Source organism: Elephas maximus, chromosome 4, assembly GCF_024166365.1.
Source record: "Elephas maximus indicus isolate mEleMax1 chromosome 4, mEleMax1 primary haplotype, whole genome shotgun sequence".
In the NCBI taxonomy this organism is placed as follows: Eukaryota; Metazoa; Chordata; class Mammalia; order Proboscidea; family Elephantidae; genus Elephas; species Elephas maximus.
In genome coordinates, this window is record NC_064822.1 from 75419622 (window position 1) to 75441083 (window position 21462).

General features: G+C 35.4%; 1 protein-coding gene across 3 annotated transcripts in view; it reads right to left on the minus strand.

The window, feature by feature from the left end:
• Positions 1–801: 801 nt before the first annotated feature.
• Positions 802–21462, minus strand: part of LMO3 (LIM domain only 3) — a 58941-nt gene continuing 38280 nt past the window's right edge. For 2 of the 3 annotated variants that reach the window (XM_049881510.1, XM_049881508.1), the window contains 2 exons: positions 14965–15090; positions 3251–3663 (listed from right to left, as the gene is read on the minus strand). In XM_049881510.1, coding sequence (XP_049737467.1) covers positions 3558–3663; positions 14965–15090 — 232 coding nt within the window. In that variant the 3' untranslated portion in view covers positions 3251–3557. Of the gene's footprint in view, positions 1027–3250; positions 3664–14964; positions 15091–21462 lie in introns of those variants that run through there. The other variant, XM_049881509.1, reaches the window with a different exon arrangement.

The window sequence follows — 21462 nt, forward strand, 5'->3', positions numbered from 1 at the left end:
AACTGAAATAACAGCTATATTAAACCTTTGCTTCCTATTACCTTAAATTGCATTAAATCATATTTTAAAAAATATTTATAATGGCGTTTTTAAGAAAAAGTAATAATGGAAAAAGCTTTTGCTAAGATTGTATTCTGTGTTAATGGGCTATTACAATAAACATGCAGATTGTTTTGGTAACTTACTGAAGTGAATACTAAACATGTTTGGCCTGTATCATTTCTATGAAATTGTCTCAGTGAATATTCACAGAGTGGTTTGCCTGAAGTGATAGTTAAAAGGAAACCACTTGTGAATGGTATGTTTTATTTACAGATATAATTTTCAGCACCCTGTTACAGTTAAGGCACACCTTTCTTCCTTGAAAATGTACAATTTAGCTGAATTTTTGTGTTCTAATTCATGAAATAGGAAATTTGAAATTTTGTCTGACAATAGCAACACAGTTGCTTTCAGAAAGATCACTTAAAATTTACATAAATGTATACAATTACACCCAGCAATTGCTACCTTCATTTTTGACATTTTTTCCACCCTCACAAAAGCAAATCGTAAACTATCTGGAGCTCAGACATGCTAAATACAACATTTGGAGAAAGCATTTGAAGTAGTCTATGCTTGTTATGATTTACGTTTAGAAAGTAAATATTCTTACACACGTTTTATCCTTTTTCATGAACTTAATGTATTTTAATGTATGCTTTGTAGATATCACCTTATATTCTGCCAATTAAGTGCAATGAAACAGTGTAATACCCTTTTTATTAAAAACATAAATCCAAATATAAAAAACAAATGAAAGAATCCAGCAGATATTTATTAAGCAAGATGAAAGTGAAATTACAAACACAGGTCAGCTTTTAAACTCAGCCAGCACTCTGGTGGAGTGGAGGGGCCGGGTCCTTCATCGTAGGCAGTCTACATGTGATGCATGTTAGGAATGGAGCTTTCGATTCTTGAGAAATCAAAGCTCCACTGGAGGTGTCCTACTGGAGGCATCAGATAACAAGCTAAGTGACTTCAGGGCTACACAACACAAAGAGAAAAGTTGACAACAATTCAGGGACTTTGAGTAGTCAAGACAATTAGCTTAGTACTTCAGGTCAGAAATGCTACTATTTATGGGCAATTAGCTGTCAAATGGCCTACAACTGAAAAATGGTATCTGTCTTGTTTCACAATTTCATGGAGATTAAAGATAATCTAAGAAGATTAAGGCCTTAATCTTTAAACCAGGTGAGTAATTTTGTTTGTAGAAAAAGCAGAAGAATTAATTTCTAAATGATTAAGCAAAAGCAGTAAAAACCTTGTTTAATCTTTGGGTGGCAAGGATAGTTATACAGCCTCAAGAAGCTGAAAGAATTGTCTTCCCAATTTACAAGTATTTTGACATATTGATAAACCTATGCAAAACTGTTTACATCTAAAAATCATTTGAAAAAGATACTGATGGTTCCAACTTTACATCCACGTGAATTTTAAACGCCTTTCAAAGGGGACTAGTAGGGTGCCAGCCTTCTGGAAGCCACTTCTTCCTTGTCCTCTCCTTTTTCGTTTGTTTTGTTTTGCTATGCAAGTCTTTTCATGAAGCAAATGCAAGGCTCTAAGGCTAAAATAATATTTGTTTTTGAAATTGTTTCTTCAGTATACTTCAAATCTGTGGGACATGTGACTTGAACACTCTTAACCATGAAGCATTTGTAAAAATACATATCATTCACTTTTCACAGAACCATTTTCTTAAGAATGAGAGGCAATATCCAGATTCACATGCATGTTCATGATAAAGCTCTGTTTTCAAACAACTCAAATCCACACCAGCATTATTTTCAGCTTAATATTTTGGCCCCAAACCAAGAATTCAGGTATAACAATTAATCTTTATCTGTAATGTATATAGTGGCAGGATAAAATATGTATGCAAATAACACTGGGAAATATTTTTTTCCTATACAAGTGACCAAGAAGAAAAAACAAAACCTACAGCACTAACTTTGCTCTAGTAAAAACATGCTTCACTATGCCTGTGCAGAGTTAGATTTTGCTGAAAAGTAATTCTGATTACAGGGTGCAGAAACAAAGGAGCAAAGCGTGAGCAACCACGAAGAGAAATTATATTTTCATTTTTATTTCCTTAATTGTAATTTAAATAATCTTTCTCCTGATTCTAGAAAGCTTTCTTCTTTATCAGCTATCATGTAGGTAAGGGAATAATAGTTCACCTTTAAAAAATAAAATGACAGATTTCAGCCTAAGTGAGATGTATTCTGAGTGGGTAATTACGTACTTAAAGAAAGGAATGAGAGAGTAAGACACGTCAAACTTTTAAAGTGTTCATTTTTTGAACATTACAGTGAATGGCAGGAAAATACAGAAAAATATATAATCGCTAGTTTTCAACTTTATATCAATCCCTTTGTTTCTCTTCTTCTAGAAGATTCCATGGGCATTATTTTGCTCTGACCACACATAATCTCACTGCTCAAATAGATCATAGCTTCTATGTCCATTAACATGGGTTCAGTAGATTCACACTTAAATCTTTTTAGTGCCATAAATTTATTAAGCCATAAAGTTACTAAACCCCTAGCCCCTGTGGAGAGACCTGGGCAAAATTTGTATAAGAAATTTAACATTTTTCAGTTATGTCAAAGTTGTGGTAACAGTTCTTTAAAGTAACCCTTTGGAAAAATTTCACACAATACCCAAAGGCACTAGTTCACATAAAGGGTGAATGGCTGCAAAACAAAAACAAAGCCATTGTATAGTTAAAGAGCACCAAAAAAAAAAAAAAAAAAGTATTTAAAGGATAACGGTTAAGCATTAAAGTTATTCTAAAAATGGCACTTTTCACGCTGGTATAAAACGAAAGTGCTTTGAGATGAATTTTTATGCATTTTTTTTTAAAGCTGATCTTTAACCCCCTGAAAATAGGGGGTATAATGACAACACTGATAGACTTTATATCATTGTGGCAATAAGTTGTGGATGCTGCTAAAATGCTTTGTGTGTGTCTTTATTTTTTAGTGGTTTTAATGCTGATAGACTTGCTTTATATGCGCATCATTAGTGAGATTTGCTCTTCAATTCTTTACTAGAAAGTTACAGCTCATTTAAAATAGCTGGTAGGTACAGAAAGCATAAATATACAGTAAGTTTAAACACTGATTGTACTAAATGCAACAATACAAAGAAGCAAACAAAACACAAATGGTAACACAATAAAACTGTATTACATTTGTGCTTCAAATATTACAATACATTATATACAATAGTCCAAAATAAACATCTCATGCCAAGTGACACAAAAACGAATAGCAAGCAAAAAAATCCAGCAATATGTACATTACTTTTTTCTTTAATAATAAACATTCAACTCTGAACTGGGGCAATTTCACTACATACAGATGCAGTCCGCCTTTTATTCCATATAACCATCCTGCTTTCCTATGTCTACGCTATTCAGTAGGTTCCTGCGTCAATTCTTATATACATGTGGAGCAAAAAAGATAAAAGAATGTAGTGCTTTGTATTCTTAATGGGGTGATGTTGATAGATCAGCGAACCTGGGGTGCATAGCCTTCTTTCATTAAACCCTCCTCGTAGTCTGTCTGGCAAAGGATCATGTTATTCTTTAGGAAAAATTTGTCTCCAACACAAAATCTGGAAATATTTAAAAAAAAAAGGTGTTAAGACCATTTTGACTTTTACAGATTTGAAGATTTATTTTTCTAATAATAATTTCACATGAATCTGAAAGCTTGGTTAGAAGTTGCTTTCATTATCAAAATTAGACCATTTAGTTCATTCAATGAAACAGTATACATAACATTTTAAATCCTGCCTTTATATATAAAAATCTTAAGAACATTAAGGCAAACACTCTGGGCCCTTGAGGTGATTTTTTTTTTTTTTTTTTTTTTTTGCCACATTGGAGAGAAAAAAGAACTGATTTATATATACATTCTTTAAAACAAAAGAATGCTGATAATATTTTACCGCAGTGATTCTGGAAGATTCCATCATTGCCTATTTATTCACGTAATAAAAAAGTAAAAGGCTTTAAAATGAATTAGAAAATAGCCCATTTTGAAGCTTCCCATTTAAAGCTTTCTTTTAGTCAGTTATTAAAATTTATGAAATTCTAGTAGTTTGGAAGTGCTCATTCTGAAGTGAGTCTGCTTTAGCATCAGAGAGTGCTGCTGGACCATATTCCTTTGTTTGTGGTCAGTTCACCAACTATGAAATAGCTGATGTCATTTCTTACAGCACTTCCAATTAAACCCAAGGAAGTAACCTGAATGAACTTCTTAAAGCTGATGTGATAAATAAAACTTGTTTCCAGTAGCTAATTATGCATTTTATTTTATAAAGGGTTGTTTAATGTACAAGATTATAATGTTTTTACTAAGTGCTCTTTTTTTCTGTATAATTTCCTACTGGTGACACTTTGGACACCAAGTCAGAAATAAATGCTTGCACTGTTTCCGGTACATTTAGCAATAAAGTAACTCTGGGGAGGTCTGTATATATATTTAATTAATTGTAACAATTTAACCTTCAAAGAGTGGTGTTTGGTAGAGCTGACCCAGTAAAACTACTTGTAATTATCCAAGTTGACCTCACCAACCTTTGATAGTGGTCTCCCTTTATCAGATAGTCAATTTCGAATGATGTTCAAGCAGAAATCTTAGTGGGGTTCAAGCAAAAATCTTAGTGGGTAGATTAAATTGTGTGGTGATATCCACCCTTTTAATGTTTTGTGAAGTTGAAGGCTTAAATGAGGAGTAGCTGGACTGATTTACATCTGCAAAGACTGGAATGCTAGACAAACAGTGAACCTATTTATTTTCCAACTGGGTAGCTTTGGAAATTTATCCTTATACTAAGTAGATAGAGGGGAAAATAGTGTAATAAAAAAAAAAAGTAGATTGGAAAGAATTAGCTTTCCTCTTAAAGGAAAATTGGTCTGTTTATTTGTGGAATTTACTTTTTTTCTTTCCCCCCCAGGATTATTGCCTGCTGATGATGTTGACTGAAAGTGCAGACCTTGAAATCCTGGAGCTGTTTGTGGTCAAGGGTACTGAATACAATGAACATTCAAGTTTGGGACTTTAAGTATATCTTCTTTTTATTAGTTGCAAACTGTATACTTCAAATGTTGCAGTTAAAAAAATAGGGTGTTTGAATAAACCAGTTTTTATAGATTCTCCTGATCACTAAAATATGTTGAACAGAAGAAATATTTCTGTTGTTGGACAGGCCTAAGGAGCCAAATCAGATACCTCTTATGTGTAGGTTATGTAACATAAAAAAAAATTTTTTTTTTTTTTTTTTTTAGCATGTAGAAATATCTAATTACTGCTCAAAATTATCAATATATAATGCTGTTGAAATTAATTTGAATTGACTAGTATGCAAATAATAAAATATCACATCAAAAAATGAATTCAATAAAACATTTGTGTTCCAGCTAATGTACCTGAATCATTTTTTTTTTTTTTCTAAAAGTAAACTAATCTGGACATATTCTCCCCTTCAACTCCATAGTGTCCAAAATTTTGCCTTAATTTTTTAACAAGATTAAAAATCAGAGTAGCCATCAAATAAAACATGGCTTGTATCATGTCATTCTTCTCTTAGAGGTCTTGAAATTTAGACAGTTTTCTTTTACCAAAAAAAAAAAAAAAAAAAAATTAGACCCATCACCTCGATTCAATTCTGACTAATAGCAACCCTATGGGACAGAAGAGAATGACCCCTAGGGTTCCAAGGAATGGCTGAAAGATTCGAACTGCCAACCTCTTGATTAGCAGCCAAGCTCTTAACCGCTGTGCCATCAGGGCTCCAAAGAGAGCCTCTATCATCTACCCAATGAAATACATGGGGTCCATATCATACTTCCTCTGTCTCAGTTCTCTGCATGTCAGATAAAACAGCTGCATCACTGGATTATGAAAAACAACCAGTTGCCATCGAGTCGATTCTGACTCATGGGAATCCCATGTGCGTCAGGGTAGAATTATGCTCCAAAGGGTTTCCAATGGCTGATTTTGGGGAAGTAGATGGGTAGATCTTTTTATCAAGGAGCCTCTGAGTGGACTCAAACCGCCAAACTTTTGGTTAGCACCCAAGTGCGTTAAACATTTGCACCACCCAGGGACTCACTGAATTGTAGGAAGGTTCAAATGAAAAAGGCGGAGAGGTATATTGCAACAAATAGGATTTAAATTCCAGCTCTTCACTTATGATACTGAAGATGGAACTTCAGTTTTTCTTATGTGTAATATTAGCCACTTTTGCGTGATTGTGGTAAGGATGGAAATCAAATATGTAAAGCAATGCCTCAGTGTTTGGAACAAAAACTCGTAAAAACCAAACCCGTTCCCATTGAGTCGATTCCGCCTCATAGTCACCCTATAGGACATAGTGGAACCGTCTCATAGGGTTTCCGAGGAAAGCCTGGTGGATTCAAACTGGCAACCTTTTGGTTAGCAGCTCTAGCTCTTAACCCCTACATCACAAGGGTTTCCAGCATACACTAAGTACTACATGAAAGGTGGCTATATTAATTACCCTGGTGGCGTAGTAGTTAAGAGCTATGGCTGCTAATCAAGAGGTCAGCAGTTCAAATCCACCAGGCATTTCTTGGAAGCCCTATGGGGCAGCTCTACTCTGTTTTACAGGGTCGCTCTGAGTCAGAATTGACTCAACGGCAATGGGTTAGGTTAGGTTAGTTAGGTTACCACATGCTAAACAAAGGTCCCTAGTTGGTACAAATGTTTTGCATTGGACTACTAACCAAAAGGTTGGTGATTTGAATCCACGCATTGGTAATGCAAAAGAAAAGACCCTGTAATCTGCTTCTGTTAAAGATTACAGCCAAGAAAATCCTACCGAGCAGTTCTACTCTGAAACACACGGGGTTGCCATGAGTTGGAACTGACTCAAATGCAACCAACAACAACAACAACATCATGGGCTAATGTTAAACGTGTATATATATGATCACATTTAATCTTTACAGCCAACCTAAAAACCAAAACCAAACCAAACCCGTTGCTGGCAAGTCAATTCTGACTCATAGCAACCCTATAGGACAAAGTAGAACTGCCTCATAGGGTTTCCAAGGAGTGCCTGGTGTATGCAAACTGCCAACTTTTTGGTTAGCAGCCAAGCTCTTAACCACTGGGCCACCAGGGTTCCTCAGCCAACCTAGAAAGTAGATATTATCATTGCCCTTTTCAGAGGAAAAATCTAAGGCTTTCATCCAGAGTTTAACAAGTCTGCCCAAGCTTCCATAGCTAGATTGTATGTGGTAGAGGTGCAAAAGTAACCCAGGTCTCTTTGGATTCAAGATCCATGCTTTTACACTGAGGCCGTAAAGCAGATAGGTATAAGTACAGCATGAGGATTAAAGAGCCGCACACTTTTTTTTTCTAGATTAGAATTATTCCTTTGCAGAACTTTCAAAAAGTCTGCCTACCATTTAATGAGATGTTAGCAATATACATATATCTAGGATTTATTTGAAACATTTCTACTTCAGATTTTTTGTTACTAATATGTTGTCAACTGAATAAAATCCATGTGTGTTTCTATTTATACTTAAAAGCCTAGATGAAACAGAACACTGGTGAATCATGCTGTACTTGCAGATATTAATTCAAAGAAAACAGCCTTAAAAGCTATAGTTAAGAGCTTATAATGAATAATGTTTATCATGCAATTAGGACTGGTATCTTCCTTAAAAATGTTCCATAATACGTTGAAGAAATTAGAGAAGCAGCAATGCAGGTATTAAATACTTAACAAAATAATCTAAAACTGAGATTTTATAAAAAAGGCTAATTTCCCATATTATATAACCAGCTCCTTCTTATTAGATTTAGTGTTTACAGAAAATATACTACAAAAGCAGTGATGGCCGGAGGATACTGTAAGTATATTAACAGGTCAAGCTAAAATTCCTGCAAATAAACTGATAATCTCCTTTGTAATCTAATTGCTTGTAGTCTGGTCAGTTCAATTAGATTTGCCCACATTAAAAATATATATATATATATGTTGAGGAATAAAAAGATGCCCGTTCAGATGATTAATAAGCTATCTCATCTTGACGTTTTGGGATTAATAACAGATTCAATTTCCAGATATTTCAGAGTGGGTTTAGCTGGATTCATATGGTTTTAGAGATTTGATACATACAGAAAATAAGTGTAATTAATAAGTCATCCTTACATGATAAAATATGAGGCTTCTAGTAGTGTTAAGCAGGTTATCAAAAGCCTATGTTAAGACTCCATTTATAACATCCTTTCTAAAAAATGAAAATGTTAACTTAGTCACCTTATTTTCTTAAGATTAGTGACTGCCAGTTATAATTAATTTCCATCCCCACACACTTTAAAAGGAAGGGCTATCCAATATGTATTTCCAGTGTCTCCGTTTTCCAATTTAGCATCCTCAGGTACTAAAAATGAAAATTTTGATACCATACATTATTTTTATTAAGACATGTAGTTTATATACTCATTGCCCCACCACAATATACTTGTTGGCAAATTTACATTTTCCCACTTACAGTCCAGGAGTCATTACACACCTTGATTCCTAACAATCCTTTCTGTACTCAATTACACTACCAACACCTCAAATCCTGCTATAAATTATTCAATGCCTACCTTATTATAACCTCACTATACCTATTCACATTTATATTCTCTTAGAAATATGGAGCCCTGGCGGTGTAGTAGTTAACAGCTTGTCTGCTGACCAAAAAGTCAGCAGTTCGAATCCACCAGCCGCTCCTTGGAGACCCTAGGAAGCAGTTCTACTTTGTCCTATAGGATCACTGTGAGACAGAATTAACTCAACGGCAACGGGTCTGGTTTTGATTTAGTGAGAAATATAAAATACTCTTCTTGGAACAGTCCTTGGGGCTCACACAGGCTTTCAGTACAGAGAATGAAGTCAGCCTGGGGTCCAATCTTGAATCTACTAATTTCTAATGCACAATCTTGGGCAAGTTACTTAAATTTTCTGTGCTTCAGTATTCTCATCTGTAAAATGTTCCTAATAATATACCTACTTCTGCATAATTCTGAAGATTAAATGAGTACGTGTAAAACACTCAGAACAGTACCTAGTATGATCAGCACTGTATGAGAATTTGCCATCATTATGATTTGCTAATGATAACCTTCACAACTTAGGTTGCTCTCTAGTCAGGAGCACTTCCCCCTCTTTGACACCAACTTAAAAAAAACTCTTTAGTTTCCATTCCTTCCATCAACATTCTCAGACCGTGTAAGCTTACCCTGGTCTTTCCCAACTCTCCCCCCAAAAAACCAAACTCACTGCCATGGAGTCTATTCCAACTCATAGAGACCCTATAGGACAGAATAGAACTGTCCCATAGGGTTTCCAAGGCTGTAAATCTTTATGAGAGCAGACTGCTACATCTTTCTCCTGTAGCGTAGTTGGTGGTTCGAACCACTGACCTTTTGGTTAGCAGCCCATTGCTTAACTGCTAGTACCATCAGTGTTCCTCCATCTTCCCCAAAGCACTTTCTTATTCATGTAGCATTCACTTTGGCATTTCAGATTTTCTCATGAATGTGTAACGTGTTTTCTAATCTGGACAGCAGTTCTCAGGTAAATGACCATGAGTTATATTTCTTTTGAACCCTTTCCAGTACGACCACAAATTGTATTACCGCTTAAGGTGTATGGTCAATGTTATAGGTTAAGATAGATCTAGTACAGGACCAAAAAGCTTTAAATAACAAAGGTATTTTAGATGAATAATTTAAATTTGTATTTATTTGACTTTCATTCATGGACTTCCAACCTTTACAATTTCATATCTCTCCCCCATCTTGTCCCACTCTCTTCTTCATACTCCTATCAGACTCCCCTGTACTCTCTCACCACACACATTGAGCTACTTTTCATCCCCTGAACATGTCAAATGCTTTCACATCTCCATGGCTTTGCGTGCTGCTCCTCTGCCTGGAAAACCCTTCCTTCACTGTTCTCTGGGTCCCTCACCTTCCCCACCCCCACCAGACACACTTCCTATATCCCAACGAGTTATAGGGAGTTCTTTCTTTAAAACCCAGCATATCAGCCCTTTGTTGCCCCCCTAAGACTTCAACAATGAAGGATCTCCTTTCCCTCAGTATAGATCTGTTTAGCATCTATTATATTGTAGTGTGAGTCTTTGACATCCTGTCTCTCCCATAGCTCTGAACCCCCCTCAGAAAGAAACTGGATTTCATTCACCTCTGTGTCCACAGAGCCTAGTACAGTGCTTGACACATAGAAGGTATGTAATAAAAGATAATGAAAAATAAAATTCTACATATCTGGGGCAATTTTTTTTTTTTTTTATAAACGAGCATGGTTTTTCCTTTTCTTATAAAACCATCATTCAGTTTTATAAAATCATGTAAGTAGGGAGGGCTTATTTATTTTCAAGAAATTAACCCATTCTACAAAAATTTCCAATTCTGAATGAGTATCAAACGATCATAAAAGAGGTTTGAAATAACCTTCTCTGGTTTGCTTTTATGATAGAGAGACTTTTAGATTTTGTGTTCAGGATTCAATTTTTAGCTACACCCTTCTAAAAAGAACAGAGATGATTTGCACAGGGACAACCAATCCTGAAGGGTTATTATTACTACTATTTAAAAAAAGAAATCCCTGGGCGACACTAACGGTTAAGTGTTTGCATACTAGCCGAAATGATGGTGGTACGAACCCACCCAGAGGCACCTCAGGGGACAGACCTGACCATCTGCTTCTGAAAGGACACCGTCTTGAAAGCCCTACAGAACACAGTTCTACTTTGCCCAAGCAAGGTTGCTATGAGTTGGAGTTGAGTTGATAGCAACTAAAAACAACAACATTAAAAAAAAAAAAAAAGGAAATGCTTTGGATATTAACGATATTTTAAATTGAAAGTTCAGATGAAATTATTGCTTAATAAAATTAATAAGCATTATAATTCCATAATTTCAGATGTCAATAAAGTTTGCTTAAAAGAAAATGCCTTTAATTATCTGGGTGCTTATGTCTCACTTGAAAAGATGCAATATTGTGACAATGATTTAGCTGCTAAAAGTACAGGCTCGTGCATCAGTACGGCTTTATTGGAGAGCACACTTCCCGAGCAAACTTCAAAGTAAAGGAGAATCTCCTATACTTGAAACCTTCTGTATTCAGGATAACAAAAATCTTCTGCTTTGCTTGACTGATGAAGATTAGCTGACTTCTTGCATTAAAGAAGTTTGTCTTGTAGGGGCTGAAGTGACAAGACAATAACTAAATGCTAATTGTGCATAACTGGTACTAAAGAATATGCAGTCCCATGATGGCATATAATAAATGAAGTGAACACAGAAATATATTAGGTACTTTAATAATGATACTAGAATAGTATTTTGCAGCAATAAGAATGTGAACAGGTTTAGAGTCAAAATTTAGGAGTGTTTGTCTTACTTGACTGAATTCTACTGAGGAGACAGACTTAATTGTGAATGCAACTTTTTATTTCAATGGTGAAATAAAATTGATATACGATTTGTAAATAGCATTAACAGCCTACAATTACTTTGCATCGTAACAGAATTTAGTTTGGGTTTAGCACTTGAACGATGTTTTAATTTTCTGTAAAGAACATGGATAAAATAGGTGAGCTTCCCCCAGTAGAAAAATGGACAAAGGGTATAAACAGTCAATTCCCCCCCCCAAAAGAAATAAATTCTCAAATCATCAAATAAATGCTAATTAAAAATTAGAATGAAATACCTTTCATCCTTTCAGGTGACAAGGATTTCTTATTAAATAATAATTCTCAGTATAAGAGTATGTGAGCAAACATAATTTTATACATTACTGGTGTGACAATAATTGGTAGAAATTTTCTGGACAGCACTTTGGTAATGTATATAACGCTTCAAAATGTTATATAATTTTTCCTATTAATTATACTCCTGTGAATTCATTCTAACACAGATTTGAGTGTTTATGGAGTCTACATTATACTTATAATATTGATATGATAAAGCTTTTGAAAAAATAAGCTATACATCTGATTCAAGAAGACTAAGTGATGCCTTATCCATATAACTGAACACATGAAACGTTAAAATATCTTACAGGAATTTTTAATGGGAGGTAAAAAGGCACAGAATATACATTAAATGAAAAAGTTCAAACATTAGACATTAGGATGCTATACAGAGGCCCTGTTACTTTTTAAAAAGCTACTTAAATGGAGTATAATATAAAGTATATACTATATATCATTTGTGGTATATATGCATAGGAAAACATATGGGTGTATATATACCAAAATGTTAAAATATTTTGAGGATAGTGAGACATGAAGCAATGTTCTTTGTATTTCTCTATTTTAAAAAATTTTCTACTATGACTATGTAACCTTTTAGAAGTAGAAGCAGCAGTAAATGTTATTGCATCAAATAACTACATTAGTTGATGTTATTAGTTCATCAATGTGACAAGTAAACAAAAATATTCTAAATGACTACTAACACACCTTTAAAATATATATACATACATGTAAATGTGTCTGTATATATGTATGGATATACATGCTTTTGTATCCTTAGCCTTACAAAAAAGACTGTGCATTTGCCAATTTACTTTTGGCTAAATGTCACCACAGACTGAATTAATCTACTTTGATTCCAAACATTTGTTGGGAAGAATCAAAATGTTCTAAGATGACTTCTTGCATTATTTCCTGGGTGAGTTCTATATTGTAAGGTACGTGGGCTACATTTGGAACATCTGCATGCTCGTGTGACACATATCTTGTGTGAAACCAAGTTAGTGGAATATTATTTGGTAAAAGTAAATTTTAAATATTAAGGTAAAAGAACTAATTTTAGAGACCCTATTCTGTTCCTGGAAACCCTGGTGGCATAGTGGTTAAGTGCTACGGCTGCTAACCAAAGGGTCGGCAGTTTGAATCTGCCAGGTACTCCTTGGAAACTCTATGGGGCAGTTCTATTTTGTCGACTACGAGTCAGAATGGACTCGATGGCACTGGGTTTGGTTTGGTTTGGTTTGATTCTGTTCCTGGTAACCAGGTTCCTGGTACTTAACATATATTATTTCATTTAATTTTCAAAATCTTCAAGATAGGTATTAGTGTCTCCATTTTACAGGTGTGGAAACCAAGTTCAGAGAGATTAAGAAACATAGTCAAGATCACACAGCTAATATGTGGTGGGAATGGAAGCTGAATCTAGTTCTCACTCTAAACATCATGTTCATTCTGTTATCCTACAATTTCTTATAAGAAGACTCTGCATTGAACATACATTCTGGGAAAAAATATAATGACTGAGAGCTTGACTCAACTAATATTTACTGATTATCCACTCTTATGGGTTGAATTGTGTCCCTCCAAAATGTGTGTCAACATGGCTAGTTCGTGATTCCCAGTACTGTATGATTGTCCACCATTTTGTCATCTGAGGTGATTTTCCTATGTGTCGTAAATCCTACCTTTGTAATGTTAATAATGTGGGATTAAAGGCAGTTATGCTAACAAGGCAAGACAAACTATAAGATTAGGTTGTGTCTTAAATCAATCTCTTTCGAGATGTAAAAGAGAGAAGTGAGCAGAGAGACATGGGGTCCTCCTCCACCAATAAAGCAGTGCTGGGAGCAGAGTTTCTCCTTTGGAGCTGAGGTTCCTACGTGGAGAAGCTCCTAGACCAAGGGAAGATTAATAACAAGGAACTTCCTCCAGAACCCACAGAAAGAAAAACCATTCCCCTAGAGCTGGTGCCCTGAACTGGGACTTCTAGCCTCTTAGACTGTAAAAGAATAAATTTCTCTTTGTTAAAGCTATCTACTTGTGGTATTTCTGCTGTAGCAGCCCTAGATAACTAAGACATCCACTATGTCCAGGAGTTTTCTCAGACCCTCTTATAGAATTTATTTTCATTAAAATCCATCAAATGAAAATTGTCAAATGAGAACCTGACTGTGTAAACTTTCATCAAAAACTCAATAAAATATTATTTAAAAAATCCATCAAGTGCATTAATTTCCAAAATATTAAATTTTTTAATGCTGTACACATTTTAACATTCTAGCATTTTCTGCATTTCTCACAATAAGCAGGGACCAGCAGTATACAGTTTCCACTGGAAATGAAATTTATAAATTTCAATAAGCAAAAACGTGAATTAGTCATAATACTTTTGAGCTGAAAGAGTTCTCTGAGATTGACTAATCCAGCTCCCTATGTTAAACAAATGAGAAAACTGAGAGGTGAAGTAGCTGGCTCAAGGCCACACAGCTGGTTAGTGCCAGAGCCCGGACTAGAATTTAGGTCTTCAAATTCCTAGCTTGATATTCTTTCTACTCTCCAATGCTGCCTCTCTGACGTTGATTGTTTAATTATTAGCTATATCAGGCCTTGTTCCCAAAGAGATTTGAGACAACTGAAAAGGTACCTACAGAAGAAGGTTAAAATTCAAGATAAGAAATCAAGAGATAGGGCAACTATAAATATGAAAATGAGGATGAAAATAAAATACATGTCACAAATTCCTGCCTATTTGCTGTAGGGCGAATGTGCTTGCTCAGAGTAGTAAAGAATAGTAAAGATATTTTAAATCTACATCTTAAAAGACAGAAAGCCAACAAAGGAAAGACGGAATAATAAAAAGTTTACAGAAGTGTTTTCATTTTTTTTATCAAATGCTGTTATACGATGTCCTTCCAGGTAGAAGTATAGTCTTAAGATCTTTCTCCTCAGTGGTTTGTTTCTGGCATCAGATGAATGTTTGCAGAAAATAGAAATGCTGAGATTAATTGTTTTAAGTGTAGTAATATAATTTCTACCTTTAAATAAATCATTAGCAAAGAGACGTTTCCCGTTTTTTAGAAACCAAAATGAAATCTGCTCACCTCTGATTACAAAGCTGACACGCAAAGCAGTCCAGGTGGTAAACATTGTCCTTGGCACGCATCACCATCTCAAAGGCAGGGATGAGCTTACTACAGGCAGCACAGTTTCCTGTTACACCGAAGAGCCTAGAACAAGAAACAGTTTTTTTTCAAACTCTCATAGGGAACGCAGAGATTGTGAACAGAGAACACGCTAATATACCCTGGAAAGCTACCAATACACAATGCCTTCTGATGTACACAAGTGTGTCTTATCCTAGGTGTACACATAAATATCCTTCTGCCACGCATTCTCAGTCGGCCTTTCTTGGTGGGAGACACATCTTGTTTGAGAAGCAAAGGAAAAGACAAATACATTAGGCAGTTTACATAATCATACACATACAGAAGTCAGCTGGGTTGAATCTATGGCAAAAACCTTCCATTTATTAGAGCATACAGTAAATGTTAAAACAGTGTGACTTTGATCTTAACGCCACATATTAAACATTTTAGTTGGAAAAGAAACTCACTCGAAAGACTCACTATTTTTTGACATAGAGTTACTAAAAGGTTTGCCATTATTATTAAAAGAACACTTAGGAACAAGTCATTTAAATAGTCAAAAAACATTAGCAGTGCAGGCACCTTATGGCCCTATACCATAGTTATAGCTGTGATTATGTTATTCAGGTAGCACATGAAAGTAAATGAGGCTGTAAACTATATATAGCTAGACTAGGTGTTGAAGCATAATGGACTGTAAGCACCACTGGAATGCCAGGGAGAAAAGGTGTTTAAAAAAAAAAAATCCTATTTGCTATAGATTCCTGAAAATAGTTATTGTAATGACCTGAAAAACAGTACAAAATAAAATGCCTGTATAGTTTCATAATGGGAGGAAATAAAATATTTTATCCATTTGTGTCAGCAATATTTAAGCCAAATTTATTTAGAGTTGTTAATGGTGGCGCAGAATTATTATAAATAATATTCTGTGCATAGTAGTTAATGCATTTCTTAACTGGGAAGGAAACTAGATGAAAAACACCACATCTGCCAGTTTTCTTTTTCTTCAGCATCAGGCTGACAGGAGAAAAATATAATGACTCTCATGGGAAAGACCAAAATTAAAAGCAGTTCTAAACTAATGAATTCAAAGGTGTTATGCAGAAAACTCATTTTTGTTATAAAAACGTACTTTAAAAAATCTTAACCCTCTCATTTTTTTGAATTTAAGGATTATGCACAAATGTGAAGTTTCTCTTCTTATTACTTCCTCTATACTCCAAAGATTGGTCTTTGCTTAAGGCATGCATATTCCTTTTCAAGTGTACAACAATTTCCTCTTACCAGGCTAATGACAATTGTTGGAAAGAGTTGTGAGGATGGTTTCTAAGTATCCGGCAAAACGTGTAACACATGTTTATGCTCAGGCTTTTGTTACTGTCTCTTGAAGAACATAAGCGCCTTGAGGGTAGAAACTGCAAATGCTTTTTAAACAGGTTGCTAGCATAATGTGTGCGCTTGCTTAAAAAAAAAAAAAAAGTGAGCAAGGTTTGAATTCGAGAAAATTAAATGCATACTCGTTAGGCAATTATTTTCCTTAAGAGATTTTAAAGAACATTTTCATACGGTTTGTTTAAGGAAGCTAACTGCAATGACCTTTGTTGTCTCAGTTTTCAATCCACATTTTGAGAAATAATATTTCTTTAACGGGAATTTACTGAACACGTAGTATCTTGCATCTCCTACTGGCATCATTAAAAATGAAACCACTGCAAACTAAAGCTTTCATCCTCCCCTTTTGTAAGAAGAAGGCTTTATTCAGGCTAGCATCTCAGAGTCACTTTCGGTGTGCTTCACATGATCTATTCAGGAGTCATGTCACTTATGTGTGCCGTTTGTTTCTTCCGTTCCTGAATATTTTTTAAGAAATAAGAAAAAATTTTAAAGTCCTTTATTCCACGAATATAGACACATGTGTGGGTATAAAATATGGTTAATATAAGATAAAGCAGCTTTCTTTTTTTTTTTTTTTTTAAGAACTACTCAGTTTCCTTGGACCTAATAAACATACACACACAATGCCATTTTGAAATTCTGGACGTAGTTTCCCCCAATTTCAATTGCTCTCGCTAGCAGAGCATTTATCAGCTACCTGATTAGAATTTGTTTCCACACAAACCATTGATCATCAGCCTATTACTAGGTAAATGACAGTTAATTACCCACTACATTAACCACTGGGACCTGAGACCTGCTTCTGCTGCCATCAGTCAACATGATAAATGTGGCAAGTTCAGTAATGCATGGCCAGCCCTGAGCTGCCTGCTATACTGTGAACAACCCTCAATCTCACTTCCAGGCCCAGGAAAATCTATGGCAATCTGCATAATTACAAGCTCTGGGTTAATAACAGACAAATGATTTGTTACATCTAAACAAAGTCCTTGGAATGGGCCTGGTCTCTGGTGGCTGCCCGCGGTGTGCGCTGCCACTGGTTTACTTTCCAGTACAATGTGCACAAAACAGCTCTCTGACGCTACAGCCTTCCAATTTGTTGCCCTCCAATTTATGGATTCTGCATATGTGATTTTTAATCATTAAAGGACTTGTGAAGCAATATTATCTTAATTATTCTCTGCTGTAACCAGGGAATTAGGCTTCAGATAAAATTTTCTTCTTCCACGCACTTTCCTGGCCTCACTGGAGGCTGCATCAGTTTCCATCTACACCTGGACTCTGAAATCCTAATGATGAATTATTGCCCCTTTTCCTAAGAGGGCGAACCTTACAAGGGAACATTTTACTGAACTGTCAGCTCACAGACTGAGTGCGGAGATGCGGAAATCTGATCTAATTTCTGCAAAACGATGCATTTGTTAGACTTTTTTTTTTTTCCTCTCAGTTTTGTCCAAGGATCAAGAGATCATTCTATAGCCACACGTTCTTTTTCTCTGTGGGACGAACACTGGATTCTTCTGGAAAAGGAAACGAAGTACTATTCTAAAAAACGGGGTTCTCAAAATATATATCACACTTTGGTTTTCAAGTATTGCATTTGGATTCTCAGGCAAAAAGCATTTTCATATATATCAATTAAGCTTAAGTTCTTTGTAAGATTTTTTCAGATACTTCTAAGAAATCTTCAAGACGAGTCTAATTTATTTAAACTACTCGTAATCCCAGAAATCCCTGTCACCCCTCCTTTCTCACTCTTCACCCCCAGATTCAATTATAAGGATGTTAACACTGGTGCACTGTTCTGTTTAAGCTAGAAATCTCTGTAAAATCTTGTTTACAGTGCTTATACAATCTCACCCTCTGCATAAGAGGGGGGCCTAAGAGTTCTTAGTGGTACATGAGAAAGAAAAAGTTTTATTTAAAAATGGAAGTCATTGTGAGATTTTGACCTAAATTACTCATACAGTACCATCTCTAAATTTATGGTAGGGAAAAAAATAAGGTCATTGATCCACTTTGGTCCTTTTAAGATGTCTTACAGATTATTAAGGTGTGTCAGGGGTTAATTTGTCAATTTATGGACTAGACTGTACCCTACCATTTATACTCATAACAGGATTTAAGCAATATGGCCTTTATTTTGTTTCTGACACACTACCAAAAGTAGACCTACAATATACAAGGTGATAACTATCATCTATACACTATCAGTGCATATTACTATTTGCAGGGATCCCAAAGGACACTTCCGTCTGTTTTCTTCTCCATTTTTGCTTTTACTATCTGATACTGACAATCTAAACAGAAACTTGAAGATAAAAACCAAACAGACAACTTTCTTACGGGTAAAAACAGCCTATACTACACTGTGGTGAGTATCTACAGAGAAACACTATTTCATAGACTTTGTGTACGAGAGGCATAGCAACAACTAAGACAATATGCATTTATCTTTTTTAAAGACATCCAGAAAAGTTTGCATGTTTACTAAACATTCAACAGCTTTTGCAGCATAGTCATGAATCAGGTGAAATCAGTATGGCTTAGCATATATCCATTTCTAAAGTTCCTGGGGGTGGGGGTAGAGAAAAAGTAAAGACATATAATCATTTAACACGGCAATAATGAATATGGCTTACTACAGGCATCGGGGGAAAAATGAGTGCTCATTGTATTAGTGTCTTTTATTTCACAGCACCAGATGTTTCAATAGATTTTTTTTACCAGGTCAGTGGCTCAAGGCACTAAATCAAATTCTCTCAAGCCAATGGAGAGCATAATACTTGATTCAAATTAATTTATTATCTGAGGGAAAATAGATAAATATCATTGCAATAAACCTCAATTCTGAACTAAGATCAAATTTTCTCTTCTAGAATTCAGGCAATTGTCATTTAGCAACTTGACTACGTATGAATTTAACAGTTAATATTTAAAAAAATTTATTGAGGATAGACTGAGTTTAATAATTATCCTATTTAAAAAAAAAAAAACTCTCTAGAAAAACAGATTCTAGTAAGACTTCACTTGCCATTACAACTAAACTAGACTTACAGGAACCTATCATGGCAGGCGTAGTGGTGCTAACCAAAGGGTAAGCAGTTTGAATCCACCAGGTGCTCCCTGGAAACTCTATGGGGCAGTTCTACTCTGTCCTGTAGGGTCACTATGAGTCAGAATTGACTCGACGGCACTGGGTTTTTTCTGGGTATCATGCCAGAAAAACTTAATGACATTCCTTGAATGTTGGGTTAGGAGCCCCTGCCCAAAACAATCACAGAATCTACTTCAATTTTGAGACTGTGATTCAAAATAGGCTGTTTTAGACTTGAGATAGTCCAGGAAAACAAAGCCAATCAAAGTAAAATATATAAATATAAAACCAAAGCAGCAATATCCTCCAAATCTTGAGTATAGATCTTTAAGTTTTAACATAAAGCTGGTCTCTTCCCCACTTCCAATCAATTCATAAGCCAAGTCAATTACCCTTTCACGGTCTAGAGTTGCCTTGACCAATACGGTAATCACTAGCCCCATGTGGCTATCAACCTCTGGAAATGTGGCTTATATGATTCGCGATGTGCTGTAAATGTGACATACATACCATAATTCAAAGTTTAGCACAAAAAAAATGTAAAATATTTCATGAATGAATAACTTTTAAAATATTGATTACATATTGAAATGATAATCTTTGGAACACATTGTGTTAAATAGGATATATATTTATTGTTAATTTCACCTTTAAAAAAACTTTCAATAGCACTACTAGAAAATTAAAATTAATACATGGATTCCATTATATTTCTATCGGACAGTGCTGGTCCAGCCTCACCTTTTCTTGTACCCCTGAATCTTCAAGGCTTATAACTTTCAACACAAATGGAGACCAGACTTTTCTAACTGAAATTTATTACAGAAAACTCTCTGCCAGTGTTCTATGCTTTTAGATGTAGTATTTATGTAAAAACCAGTTGCCGTCAAGTCCATTCCAACTCATAGTGACCCTATAGGACGGAGTAGAACAGCCCCACAGAGTTTCCAAGCAGTGCCTGGTGGATTTGAACCGCCGACCTTTTGGTTAGCAGCCGTAGCACTTAACCGCCATGCCACCAGGGTTTCCTCCTTAATAATAGAAACAGATACGTAATTGTTACAGTATCCCTGCTCTGCTTTTAAAGTAAGTTTATAATGAAGGGGAGGACAAATCAGCCACAATCACATAAACATAAAAATCTATGACTATTTTACAAATGCTATGGGCGATTTGGGGCCCTAGTGTCACAGTGGTTAAGGGCTATGGGTGGTAATCAAAAGGTTGGTGGTTGGAATCCACCAGCTGCTCCTTGGAAACCAAATGGGGCAGTTCTACTTTGTCCTGTAGGGTTGCTATTATTGGTCAGAACCGACTAGACGGCCTTTTTTTTTTTTTTTAAAATGGGCTACTTAGTTACTATATATCTCCCTTGATACAACTGAGGCAGCTGCTGATATATTAAAATAAATTATACCCTGATTTCAGCCACAGTATAATAAATGCTAACTGGAATATGCTTTATGCATTTTTAGAATAAAAGCTTTTAAAACTTTTTTTTAAATGATAAGTTGGATATCATGAGGTTCAGAAAGCTTTGTCTTCAAATTTGGTGAAAATTGAATGGGACTTTCAAAGTGGAAACTTTTAAAATAAGTAATACTTTCCTAAAAATCACTATGAAACTCTTTTTATATCTTCACTGACTCTCTTCTTTCCAAAAAAACCCATTTCTGTCAAGTCTATTCTGACTCATAGCGACCCTACAGGACAGAGTAGAGCTGCCCCATACGGTTTACAAGGCTGTGAAATCTTTACGGAAGCAGACTGCCACATCTTTCTACGTCGGAGTCGTTGGTGGGTTCAAATGCTGACCTTTCGGTTAGGAGCCGAGTGCTTAACCACTGTACCACCAGGGCTCCCTGACTCTCTTCTTAAGCCAAAAACCAAACTCATTGCCGTCGAGTCAATTCTGACTCATAACAACCCTACAGGACAGAGTAGAACTGCCCCACAGG